The 13,637-nt window shown below is 41.1% G+C and overlaps 2 protein-coding genes across 2 annotated transcripts in view; both read left to right on the forward strand.

Moving 5' to 3' along the window:
- The window catches only part of LOC134543019 (cGMP-dependent protein kinase 1-like), a 273,913-nt gene that overhangs the window by 96,451 nt on the left and 163,825 nt on the right, over nucleotides 1-13,637 (forward strand). The window lies entirely within an intron of this gene.
- On the forward strand, nucleotides 1,220-4,057 carry LOC134542875 (uncharacterized). Its single transcript, XM_063387455.1, has 3 exons — nucleotides 1,220-1,399; nucleotides 1,766-1,928; nucleotides 2,121-4,057. The coding sequence occupies exons 2-3, from the start codon at nucleotides 1,766-1,768 to the stop codon at nucleotides 3,743-3,745; spliced, it is 1,788 nt and encodes a 595-aa protein (XP_063243525.1). The 5' UTR covers nucleotides 1,220-1,399; the 3' UTR covers nucleotides 3,746-4,057.

A 13,637-nucleotide genomic window follows, 5' to 3' on the forward strand; every position in this document is an offset into this window, starting at 1 on the left:
AAAATATTTTTAAAAATTATAAAAAAGTAGAATTTGTTTGTTTTCGTGCCGTAAAACGTAAAATTGCAAAAAAAAAAAAAAAAAAATCGTATTTCGTGGTGAAGTTGGTGTATTTTACATAACGAAAATAAACGTTAGCGGAAATTTTAAATGGTTCGGATTTGAGGTCTAACAGAAAAATAAAAATATAACCCTTGTTTTTAAATAGTTTCGTTACGACTCTCACCAACGGTAAGAAATGGGAAGTTGTATATTTATATATTTTTGTTTAACAGAAAATTCCTGGAAGTAAGTAGTTGATGTAGAGTAATGATCCTCCAGGGGTCGACTGTTTCTAACTTCGCTGGGATTGAACCTGCACCCACAATGCTGTTTCTGAGGATCTGTCAAAAATCCACCACGCTCTCGTAACATCGTTCTGTATGCCTGTCTGTTATTTGCTTCTGGCAATCTTGTCGCTTGATTTGGAGAATGGCTGTACATTATCTTTGCAAGCTCGCCTGCTACGCAGCGTTGCTTGGTCGTTATCGCTCAGATTTTCACGACCTGTAATTTCAGTGTGTGTGTGTGGGGGGGGGGGGGGGGTTTAAATCTCTCAACAACTGGCGCGGTGTAATTTCGCGAAATCGTGCGTGCGTGAGTGCGTGCGTTGTTGCGTTACGACCCGCACGACCTTCGGAAACCCAAGGGTCATTACTGTGCGCGGCCCAGTTACTCCCGTGCGAAGGCTCGGCCGAAAAAAAAAAAATAGAAGTCTGCTTTTATTATGGTGTGGCCTGCTTTCGCAAGTTGGAGACCTCGTTCCCATCCTGGCTGATCCAAGTTGATCCAGGTTGATCCACTGTACGGTTGAATATAGCTTTGGTGCCGTTTAAGAAGTGCATCCCAGCAGACATGACGTAAGAGGGTTATTTCCTTAATTAGTTTCCTTCTATTTTTATTCCCCTTTTTGATTTAAACTTAATTAATTATATAAACTGTGAATCGATATTTATACATCATTTTATCATGTCGATATGGGTTTATTTAAAGGTTTTAAAAAATTTTAAATCCTGATTATATTTCAACGGTAGTGTAAATGTATTCATGTAATACACAGTTTTGAATTATCCGTTTTTTTTGTGTTTCCTTTTTCATAACACTGTTAATTTTCAGCTTTCTGTAAAACCTAAATTTTCAATAAAAGGGTAAAATTTAAACTGTACGTTATAGGGGAGACCGGGGCTGGTTGTAACAGGGGCAGGTTGTAACAGGGCGAATAGTTCCACGACCAGCCACAAGAGCGTATCATCGTTTCAGCCATCAAGGCACATTATGATGCCTTCAGTGCGAGTGGTAACACTGTGGCAGTCGGACGATTTCACTGGCGACAAGAAGGAAAAATTTGTTTTTGGACGAGGTAAGTAAATATTGTTTGTTTGACTGACATTCGTATTGTACGTAATGTATAGGGAGTTTAGAAAATGTCTTCGGGGCAAAATAATCTCCTAAGCTTTAGGTTCTGATATGTTTTGTTGGCATTGGAAACAAATACAAACTATATGGTAAAATTAAATGTTTTCTATAATGATGTCACATGGGGTAGGTTGTAACAGCGAAATTAATCTGTTACAACCTGCCCCACGTACTGTTACAACCTACCCCGTGACCACGTTTTCCTAATTTATTGTTCCTTTTAAGTCTTTTATGAAAGAAAAAAAATACATTTTAAACGGTTTTATCTTGTAGATGTAATTAATAACTTCCAGTCAAATTTTAATTTCAGATGCGTAACTACAAAAGAAAAACCGACAAAGGAAAATATTCTATTGACATGTTGGAGAAAGCAGCTGAAGTTGTAAGAGAAGGAAGATCTGTTAGGCATGCTGCGAAAACGTACAACATCTGCCATGTGACACTTGGGAGGTACATAAAAAAGAAAAACAAACGTAAGTTGCATTCATTAATGAATTTTCTTAATTACATCTGCTTGATTTCTAACATAAATACGTCTCAACAATGGGTTGTAAACGTTTTTTATTGTATTAGTACAAAAATATGGTTTTGCGTAGTTTAGATTTTCTTATGTGAAAACAGGAGCAAAATTAACATAGGCCTGTATGGTTTTTCTATTGTTTCAGGTTTAAATGCAGTCGATATTAATTTTCGAGAGGAGTGGAAACCTTTGGCTGGTTATTATGGGAACAGACAGGTATTTACACCTTTGCAAGAGATCGCTCTTGTTTCCTACATAAAAACATGTTCTGACATATATTTTGGACTCACTCCACGTGATGTACGTCATCTTGCATTCTTATGTGGGAAGAAGTATAATGTTCCCATGCCAAACACATGGAGTGACAAAGAACTAGCAGGTGCAGATTGGCTCTCTTCCTTTTTAAAGCGCCACCCAGACCTTTCCATTCGGACTCCAGAGGCAACTAGTTTGGGAAGGGCTTCTAGTTTTAATCGTGCCAACGTTTCAAAATTTTTTGACAAACTCTCTGAAGTTTATGATCGCCATTCTTTCACAGCTAATGACATTTGGAATGTAGATGAGACCGGGGTCACTACTGTCCAGAATCCTTCAAAAATCGTAGCAAGAAAGGGGGTAAAACAAATTGGAGCAATGACATCATCTGAACGAGGGCAGTTAGTTACTCTAACTGTAGCAGTAAATGCTGCTGGAAATGCTATCCCTCCTATGTTTATTTTTCCTAGGGTAAGGTATTATGATCACTTCATCAGAGATGGTCCAACTGGATGTATAGGTGCTGCAAATAAGTCTGGCTGGACTACGGAGGTAGAGTTCTTGCTTTTTCTTAAGCATTTTGTTTCTTGTATTCGTTCGAGCCCAGAGAAACCTATCCTCCTCCTTCTAGACAATCATCAGTCGCATTTAGCTCCTGACTGTTTAGATTTTGCCAAAGAAAATGGCATTGTAATGCTATCGTTCCCACCTCACTGCACTCATCGCCTTCAGCCACTTGATCGAAGTGCTTTTGCCCCACTCAAAAAACAGATCAATACGGCAATGGATGCATGGTTGAGGAACAACAAAACACCAGAGAGCACAGTTAAGCCTATGTCAATCTATGATATTCCCTCAATCTTAAAGATAGCTTTTCCCACTGCCACAACGCCAAGAAATATCCAACAAGGATTTGAGAAATGTGGAATACATCCTTATAATAGGGAAATATTTCAGGATGCCGATTTCGCTCCTTCGTTTGTGACAGACAGGCCTGATCCAGACTTAGCACCAAGTTGTTCACAAGATGTGTCCAGGGATTCACAAGGAACACCAGTTCAATCATTTTCTAACTGTTCCCACACACCAGAGAAGTTTTCTCCAGAAGTGGTTCTACCTCTTCCTAAAGTCGCTCCAAGGAAAAGGAAAGGAGGAAGAAAGACCAGGAAAAGTGCCATTTTGACGGATACTCCAGAGAAGAAAGCCATTGAAGAAGAATTTGCGAAACGAGGAACACCAGGCTTGATTAAGATAAAAGGGAATGTATCACAAACGCGCATGCCTGCAAAATCCACGCCCAAACGTTCTCTAAAACGAAGATCAGCAGAGTGCAGCTCATCAGAGGAAGAAAGCGAGTGCTTTTGTTTAGTGTGTTTGGAATCATTCTCTACAAGCAAACCAGGAGAGGAGTGGGTTCGTTGTCTAAACTGCCAGTTATGGTCGCATTTTTCTTGTGCAAAAAAATCTAAAATGTATATTAGTCATAATTGCCAATCAGATGAAATCTCTGAGTGAGGACCACTGTTCATTTAATATTTGACAAACTGAAGTTAAACAAGTGAAAAAATAATAATTTTTGTTGAAATATATTGTATAAGTAGTAATTTGTTATAAGTAATCCCAGTAAAAATTATATTTTACCTTGTAGTAATGTTGTTACAACCTACCCCAATGTGTGTTACAACCAGCCCCGCCTCGGGGCAGGTTGTAACACTTTACACCTCCGAGGTTTTAGATTTGTACAGAAAAATATGCTAGAGGAAAATTTATGTAAAAATTGTTTTGTAAAAGTAGAATAACTACTGAATAAGTTAGCTCAGTCAGAAGTGCCGTTTATATTATCCATGATCAGATAAAAAATAAAATAGCGAAACTGTTACAACCAGCCCCGGTCTCCCCTACGTGTTAAAATTGTTCTTTAATGTTTGGATAAAATTTAAAAGAACACATTGACTTTACTAAATAATTTATAAACATCCAGATATAGTCATAACACAAGTAAAAAATTAAAACACACCGTCGTCACGAAAAACAAAGAGAAAATAACAAACCAAAAATAGCGAAGAAACCAACTATACCTCCTTGACTCCTCGGCTAGTATACGGGGAAAAAAAGTCCTTCTGCGTTATTTCCCGACAACTAAGAATGATTGGAAGGATTAATAATGGATCGAGATACGTGAATATAAGGGTGATGAAATGAGAATGTAGCATTGACGGAATTAAATTTTCGGGATGAGGTTATTGGGGGAAGAGGGGAAGTACCCTGGAAAAAAAAAATATATATATTTTTAAATGGCAACGACCGGAACGTTTTTCATTTGAGAACTACCGCGGGTCTGACTCGGGCTTCTCCGCGCAGAGCGATGACGGAATCAGGGCCGGCGCGTCCGTACAGGCTTTGAATATATATACTGTATAGAAGTCGCGAGTGGATAGGATTTACTCTACGTTTTTTCACAAGCGTATGATGAGCAGCTTGGGAACTTCACCGCTGCAGTGCGCTGCCGTAACGCCCTGTATCGTCTTAGTTGTTATTTACACGTTAGAGCGCAGCACTGTCGCCCGCTGTCATACCCCGCACCCCCCCCACCTATCATTCACTGCAGCTCAAAGTCGTTCAACGGGAGGGGGAAGGGGTGTTTGAAGAGTTCGGACACTTGTCCGCTAGGGACCACCACAAGTCGATGCCCTAGAGATGGTGGCGATTGCGGCGGTGAATTAACCAACTACCTCAAAACCGTATAATAAATTTTAACCTGGGCTGGCGACTACTATACAGTATATATATTCAAAGGTACAGGCGAACTAGGCAACCGCCTAGGGCGCCGAGTAGCTGGGGGCGGCGCAGCACGACACATAACAGCTGATATAACATGTTTAACGATTATTGAAACTATATGGAAATGGATTTTTTTGTAACAGTTTGGAATGTTTATATTGATTATAAGTAATCATTTAAAGTCCACGGTGACCTGTTTATGATTTGTAATAAGTAAAAAATGTAAAAAAAAAAAAAACACAAGCCTGCTTACATTTGATTGTTGACAAAATCTTAGGCTTACGTGATATATTTTGAGGCAAGGAAAATTTTTTTGGGGTGTCCGGCCCCGGGGGGGGGGGGGGGGCATTAAGGTTTTTCGCCTAGGGCGCCAATTTACCTTGCACCGGCCCTGGACGGTGGCCTCGTAGAACCAGGAGCACGGCTTCCTGAATGCAACCTGCGGTAAGAAAGATTGCTTTAATATGATTTTATAGACACACGCCGTATTACACGTTGAAAGTACAATACCATTTGGGAGTGGTTCCAGGCATGGCCCCCCCACCACTCGATTACGGGTCCTGGACCCAGGATCGGTGACGCCCCCCCCCCCCCTCCGCCTTTTCCCAAATTGTACAGTCTCGTGCTACATTATAATTGCATGGTTATTTCTTACCTACAATTTTTTTTAGAATGTTATTTAACCTGGAAATACAGAGTAAAATTATGGTTGCTATTTTTATAAGTCCAAACTAAGCTTTATTTATAAAATATTCAATATGATTTTCTCGTTTGTAAAAAATTATAATAGTTAGAAACATTTAAAAATAAACGGGGCTGGGCCCTGGACCCAGGGGTCTACCCAGCCCCACCCTGGCGGGGGGCCATTGTTACAGGATATGTTTGAAAAAAATTGACCTATTAAACTTCAGAGAACATCAGTGTTAAATTTTTAACATAATCTTTATTTCTTTTAATATTTTTCTTCAAATATTTTTCTTCGGCACTATTTTTTCGAATATTGAATTCTTTGAATATTAAGTATGTGATGGTATTTGAGGATTTGGTTGGCCAATCCTTAATCATAAAACTATTGTGGTTTAAACCACCGACTGAATCACTCTTTTGACTGGCGTTTTATAGACACACTTGTGGAGGTTCACGATGTGGACATGATGATTCGTTCACTGGGGAAGATCGATTTAAAACTTTTTTTTTTTTGGACATACGCCTTGCTGGTTTTTCACTGTACGTCATAGAGAAATCACGAGAATGAAAAATGAAGATGAGTACACAAACATACAGAGAAAACAGGCAAAAAATCAGCCGATGTCAAATGTTGTAAATGTAAAGACAGCACAGAGAATTCAGTAGAAGGAATTAGAAAATGTATCACGGCAGAGACGAACTGAGTGGGCATTCTTTTAATCGATTACGTCAAGTTTTCGACTATTAAACTGTCGAACTATGAAAAATTATCATTCTTTTAAATAAAATTGAACACTATTTCGTGAAAAAAAAAAAAAAACCTTTAAGAAAAGAAGCCATACGAAGAAAAAGTTGTACAGTTTCAAAGTCGTGTGGATGGTGACGTCATGCGACTTACGTGCAGTAAGTAGTTTTCTTTTGTTTATTTGCGTGACGCGGCGTCATTGCGCCTTTTGAGTTTCTCGCGAAGTTTATAGACCGAGCCGTTATTCTCTATGAACATTTTTTTTTCACTGATGGAAGAGAGACAGGGATAAACTCCGCACGGCAGAGATTAAGTGAAGGAGGATTGCTTTCGCGGGTGTTTACTTGCCGAGGTTTATAAACAGAGCGCGAACCTTTGCGCGCGCGCGCGCCTTCTCTTTGGGCGGAAGCCAACACAATCGCGTTAAGCGGTATGTTTATCGTCTGTCCGTTTTGCAAGAGCTGAACCGGGTTGGACTAGTTCGGTTCTTTCGCGTCTTTCACCTTTGGAAAATGTCCGTCTTGATTTTCATTCAACATCTCTGTCCCAAGCATTGTCTAGACGCACGAGTTGTTGGTCGTGAAGTTTATGCAGAAAAAAATTTGCAGAAAAACGTTAAAGGATTGTAGGTAGTCATTCAAAAATATCAGCGGATCGCATGTTCACCTGTGATTTCTAAGTGTCTCTCCCCCCCTCCCCCCATAAAAGAATCACGATAACTCTAGCATCATAAATAAGCCTTTGAGACGATAAAACTCGGGTGTGGAAATGTCGCCCAGGTGTGCTGGTCCCGCCAAGATCGCCGCAGCGAAGTGAAATAAGATTTATTAGCGAGACAAGTCCGGAAAGCACTAGCTAGACCTTTTAACTCGAGTGCAAGTTTCAAGCAAAGTTATGTAGACAAGTGTAAAAAAACGCCAAACGCAAAAAAAAAAAAAAAAAAAAGCTGAAATATTCATCCGCTGACGATATTCAAGCGTACATGCTCCAACGATTAATAATCGTACTTGCCCTTGAATCACTGTCGTTGCACATCATGATTTCGGTTTTTCGTGGTTTTCTTAAGTCCCCCCAGTCTTTTTCTGCGATTACATTACAATTGGCCATTACTAGAGACCTGTAAAATTCGCGGATTCATTTCGCGATAGGATAGAGTCCAAATACTTTTGACATTATTTTGCTTCAGTGATTGGGCCACAGTTTATCTGAAGGACTCTGGACCAATGAAAAATCTTTAACAGAAGAATTAGCGAATCACGACCATTCCAGTCAACAGGTGTTAACGAGTCGGTAACCAATCAGCAGATGTAATTTGCACGAGTGCATAGAGGATCATGGAGTCCATCCTTTAGGGATTTGAAATCGCGAATTTTACAGGTCTCTAGCCATTACCTTTTCCTTTCCCAGGATCTCTGACCAGTATGATGCATGCCCGTAACAAATGGACTCGTTTTTTTTTTGCCGTATCGTAAAACAAACATTATTATAACAATAAACACGTGAGCGAGTCTTTTCAGAACTCGCCAGAGATGTGTAACAACAACTGATCTCGCTGACGAGCAAATTCACGTGTCCTCATGTTGCAAAAAACACCCACAATACGAAAGCTCGCACACGAAATTTAACGTAGAATTCTTTAAAATAATGCCGAGCGTGAAAAATACACGCAAATTGTGTTTTCAACTACTTTTCTTGATGTTAATCCAACGTAGTTTCTGCACCCGATCGCTAGAATTCGTTGCTGAAGCAGCTACGTCGACTAACGAATAAATTCTATGTGCAGAGCAAAATTTTGAACTATATAATGAAACTGGTCCGATAAAAGCGAAAAAAGGCTTGAAAAAAAACATCACTAACCCCGATTTGGACCTGTTTTTTTCGAAAAAGAATTTTATTAAAATACTGCCATTCTTGTTCAAATATATTAAACTATTAATACTATAAAGTTTCGCTTTAGCTTTGTGAACTTTGGTTTGTGATACGACATAACAGTGTATGTGATGCTTGTATTAAATAAGACAGCAATATTTAATTTTTATAATTGTTTTTGACGTGACGTCTAATAAATCGATGAAAGCCGACTGCACGCAAGAAAAAGTGTCCCGTTACGCACATTGTTCCGTTACGCTGTGTCCCGTTACGCTCATTGTACGCTTGCGCCGCATCTATCTCTCTTCCACTCGATTGGCCTATACGTCCGAGGAGAAGAAAGACAGCGGCAGCACACAACTTACATCTACACGTGAACTGTTTCGTCGACTGTTTATAAAGTGAAGTGAAAAGTTAATGTGATTTTCATTGATTATTACAACAACAATTTTTGGCAAGAAAGGTTAATTAATATGATTTCAAGTATTTATTCTTTTATTATTAAAATAAAAATGATTCAATTTTATTCATAAGTAGTATGCAATCATTTCATCAATGTTTTGTTATGACGTTGTCACGTTAAACTATCGTCCGTAAACCGACTTTGCAGACAACCAATTTTTTTTCGTGTGTAGGGCTACGTACGGGAGTGAGGACTGAACTGAGGACGTCTTGTGCCCGAAAGTGCCTGACCGTGGACGTGAATGTCCCCTGGTTGTGGTCATAGGCGTGCCTACAGGGGGGGCCAGGTGGGCCATGGCCCCCCCTAATGTAATCACTCAGATCGGCATTTTCTCTAATGCGTTCGTTAATATTCCTATATTCCTGGCACTGTCACACTCAAACTGTTTTTCAGTGTTGCAGCGTGATAATTAACAATATTTTTAAACATTTTATCGTTCTGGAAATACAGCCGCCTTTGTTTATTTAAAACACGAGGTCCCTTAAAATGGCCAAGCAAAAAAAAAATTAAGAGGTTTGTTAAAGTTCTGTTGTCTGAATTGCTGTGTTTGCATTCACTAAAAAGAAGTTCATTTCAAGGTAGATCTGGACCAAGCTATTGGAAAATTCGAGAGGGAAAAATGTGTAAGTACCCTTTAAACATTGTCTATGAAAAAAAAAACATATTTTCAAGTTTGTTAAAATTATACGTATATAAATATTAACTAGTAAACATATCTCGTTGATACTGCACAAAAATATAAACACGGCAATGAGTGAATGTATTTAGGCTATTTAACATTCTAAATTCAGCTTCTGATTTAAAAATGTAGCAGGGCCCCCCTAATGGAAATGTCTGGGCACGCCTATGGTTTTGGTGTGCTGTGTCTGGCAGCGGTCGGAGCGCCGCTTGTTCGGGGAAAGCACGCGCGCTGACCCCGTCCGCCAGAGGTCGCCGCGACGGCAAACAAGGGGCAGGGGCCCGACCCGACAAGCCGTCCCGCCGCGCCGCCGCAGGAAATTTTGGGCGAATTCCTGGACAAATTTCCAAGGTCAAAGGTCAAGGTCATCCGAGATGGCCCGCTTTGACGTCACGAATCCGAGGCCGTCGAGCGGTGCACAGTCTCGTGATCCTCGAGCAGTTAGTTGTGTCACGTGTCTCCCACCCGGAGCCGGGCGGCCGGTAGCGGCGAGACGACGAGGGGTCGTTACCACAACGCCGAAATACCATAATGTCGAATGTCAAAATTGACCACAACGCCGAAATACCATAACGCCGAATGTCAAAATTGACCACATCGCCGACAGATAGAAAACTGCTGTGTACCACAACGCCGAAATAACAACTGAATGAATTTGTGTGTGTGTTTCTTAAATGTACCTTAACGCCGAAATACCACAATCAAACCTAACCTCACCTAACCTAACCTAACCTAGCGTAATATAACCTAACTTAACTTAGCCTATCCTAGCCTAGCCTAACCTAACCTAGTCTAACCTAACCTAGTCTAACCTAACCTAACCTTACCTTTGTGGCAGTCCTGCAATGACATTTTTCGGCGTTGTGTTATTTCGGCGTTGTGGTATTTCGGCGTTGTGGCATTTCGGCGTTGTGGTATTTCGGCGTTGTGGCATTTCGGCGTTGTGGTATTTCGGCGTTGTGGTAATTCGGCGTTGTGGCATTTCGGCGTTGTGGCATTTCGGCGTTGTGGTATTTCGGCGTTGTGGCATTTCGGCGTTGTGGCATTTCGGCGTTGTGGTATTTCCGCGTTGTGGCATTTCGGCGTTGTGGCATTTCGGCGTTGTGGTGCGTCCCCGACGACGAGCACCACGCTCGCGGGTGTCGCCTCTGGACTCTTCTCGTCATAGGACGACTGTGAGCTTCGAGCGGTGACCGTAACTTTGAACACCGGAGTGATCCGAGCGCTCTCAAGAATATGTACCGGGAAGTTTCATGCCTGAAAAATGATTCTGAAAACACGTGTTAGGCTCATTTTCACTCTCCTTAAATTATGGTTAAAAAAAAAAAAACTAAAATCCGGAAACTGAACTACTAAACCGACCTCAGCGTATTTTTAAATGTGTTGGAACGGTTTTAAAATGGATTGGGATTTTTTTTTTTTTTTTCAATCTCTGCACGCCGTATTGTGTGCTCCCAGGTAGGCGGGGGCCTTAAAGTCACCCGAGCTCGCAGTTTTTATTTCGGATGCTAACCGAATGGTTTTTCTGGAGTATTTTCCGTGAACCACGGAAAACCTATGCATCAGATTAGCCGGACAAGGTATGAGAGTGTAGTGTCCTATCCACTGCACCACCTCGCTGCCGTGACTCGCAATCCAGGGTGTCTGGGGTTCGAATCCCGGCGTCTGGCCGTCCTGATTTCAGTTACCTCAGTTTCCCCGAGATATCTATCCGAGTGGCTCCTCCTTTCTGTGTAAAATGACCGACTTCTTCCTGTGTAATATAGCCGGGCTTCTTCAACATGGCCGAATCCTCTCTGTATGACATGGCTGACTCCTTATTTGTTATTTTGTTCTGCCATGTGTTTCCTTCTCTAACTACCTCAGGCGCCCCCCCCCCCCCCCACATCATTCTGTGGGCCCCGTTGCTAGAGGTCATGATGATTTCCCCCCCCCCCCCATTTTTTTTACTAAAAGGATCTTAAAAATTTTTTTGGCTTCCATGTATATTGTTTTAGTTATATTAATTCTTAACCTTAATCACAATTATTTTTAAAACACACATTGAAACTAGTTTTAAGTCAGTGTTTAGATTGTCAAAGTAAATTTATGTTGAATAATGACAAATAAATGAGTGTAACATGGTGTCACGTCGGATGTTGGTGGTTTTGTTACTCACCAGTTGTAGATTCAGACACGTTCTGTACGCACAGCATATTCCGAATTATATTACTCTGGTGTGATATTTCGTTGGTAACTATAAAATTAGGCCTGATTGTTTAATTGTTTTCTATGATTTATTTTAAAATTATCTACTTTTTTTGTTTTAATTTGTTTCTTATTTCCTTCGCGGGGCCCCTAGACTCACGAACACTCCCCCCCCCCCTCCCCCTAGACTCGCGGGCCCCGTTGCCGTAGCACCGGTAGCACCGGCCATGTGGGGGCCCTGAACTACCTCACCATCGACTTCACGCAACATTCCTTCCCGTGGCCGATCGTTTACAGAAGCTAGTGCCACGTCCTCCTTCCTTGAACCCCTTTTCTTAGTTCGGGGGTCAAGCGAACAACTTATTAACGAAATGAAACGTAACTGACCACTACACTGTTGATTTTTCTCCCTAATTTATTAGTTCTGGTTAAATTTCTCGACATAGCCTTGTTAAATAACTAGGAATTGTGCGGTTTAGGTGTGGTGTGTTACTGTGAAAAATTAACGTGTTGTAACTTTCGTTTTACTTAGACGTGTTAGACAGTGGAAAAACATACCATCAAAATTTCTATCATAATGTTTTTTATAAACCCTGCCATCATAATTACGACAAAAATTGATTTACGATAAATATTACACAGTATGTTTGGAAATTGAGGGGGCAGAGAATACCAAAACAAGCTATTTTTACTAAGGGTCATAAAACTGTGAACAAACAAGAAACGTTACAGGCGTGAACAGTAGTGCGCAAATTTGAATTTGGCGCGCATAAGTACACAGCTCCATTGGCTGAGAGGGCGCGCGATCGCAGCGCAGTGACGTCATACGCCCCGCGGGGGGAGCAGGCGACGAGACGAGCTCAGACGTAGAGTCAGCAACCAGCAGTATAGTGTGCAGCACACTGGTTGGCTGGTTGTGGTGTTCACACGCCTTGGCTCGGGCGATTAGTGCGGCGTGCACTGCTGCGGTTACATGTTCCACAAACAGTAGTAACACGGCCAGGGCCGGATTTAGGGGAGGGCAACCGGGGCGAAAGCCCCGGGGCCTCCATAAACGGAGGGCCCCCCCACAATAGAGACTTCGGAAAAAAAATCTTTCAAATTCCGACAAGTAAACACTAGTAAACATATTTTCCTTTGATATTCTTTTTTCGCTGTTTTACCTTTACCTACAGTACTTTGTACATACATTATTATATTATTGTTAAATATTAACAGAAATATTCATTAACACTAAAATTTAATTTAATATAATTCTTGTCTCCGATTATATTTATGTATGTTTTTTTTAAATACTAAGATAATCTACTTGATTTCACAATAAATTATTTATTGGAAAACTCTACTGAAAAAAAAAATTGTTCATTTTATTTGTTGCCCCGAGGCCTCCAGAACTCTAAATCCGGCCCTGAGCACGGCGGACTGCTGCATCCGCAGAGATGGTTTGCGGGCAGGCGAAACATATGTGCTCTCACAACAGAAGTGCATCGAACAGGAAGACCTACCTCCCTTCGTACAGCTTCGCCAGCGATTGCCTGAAACAGGGAGATTCATACTATCAAAAGGGCGATGTACTCGTTCGTTATGGCTAGAGACCCGGAAAATTCGCGGGTTCATTTCGTGTTATGCTAAAATTCAAATAATTATACCTTAGTGCTGCTTCTGTCATTGGTACACTGTTAATCTGGAGGACTGAGGGCCAATTAGAGACCCTCACTCATAGAAGTGTCGAATCACAGGCCACCCAGTCGAGACGACTCACAAGTCAGCAGCCAATGAACAGTTGGCATTTTCCCGAGTGTGTAGAGGATATTGGAGTCTATCCTGGAGGTCATTGAACCCGCGAATTTTCCGGGTCTCTAGCTATGGCTAACTCTAAACAGTTTTCTGCGGAGAATTTGAACGCCATGCGATCGCGCATCTTCTCTCACAATGGAATAGTCTCCTTATGCGCGCGAAAATTCAAATTTGCGCGCTACTTTTCGCGCATGTATTT

The sequence above is a fragment of the Bacillus rossius genome, assembly GCF_032445375.1.
Source record: "Bacillus rossius redtenbacheri isolate Brsri chromosome 9 unlocalized genomic scaffold, Brsri_v3 Brsri_v3_scf9_2, whole genome shotgun sequence".
Lineage (NCBI taxonomy): Eukaryota > Metazoa > Arthropoda > Insecta > Phasmatodea > Bacillidae > Bacillus > Bacillus rossius.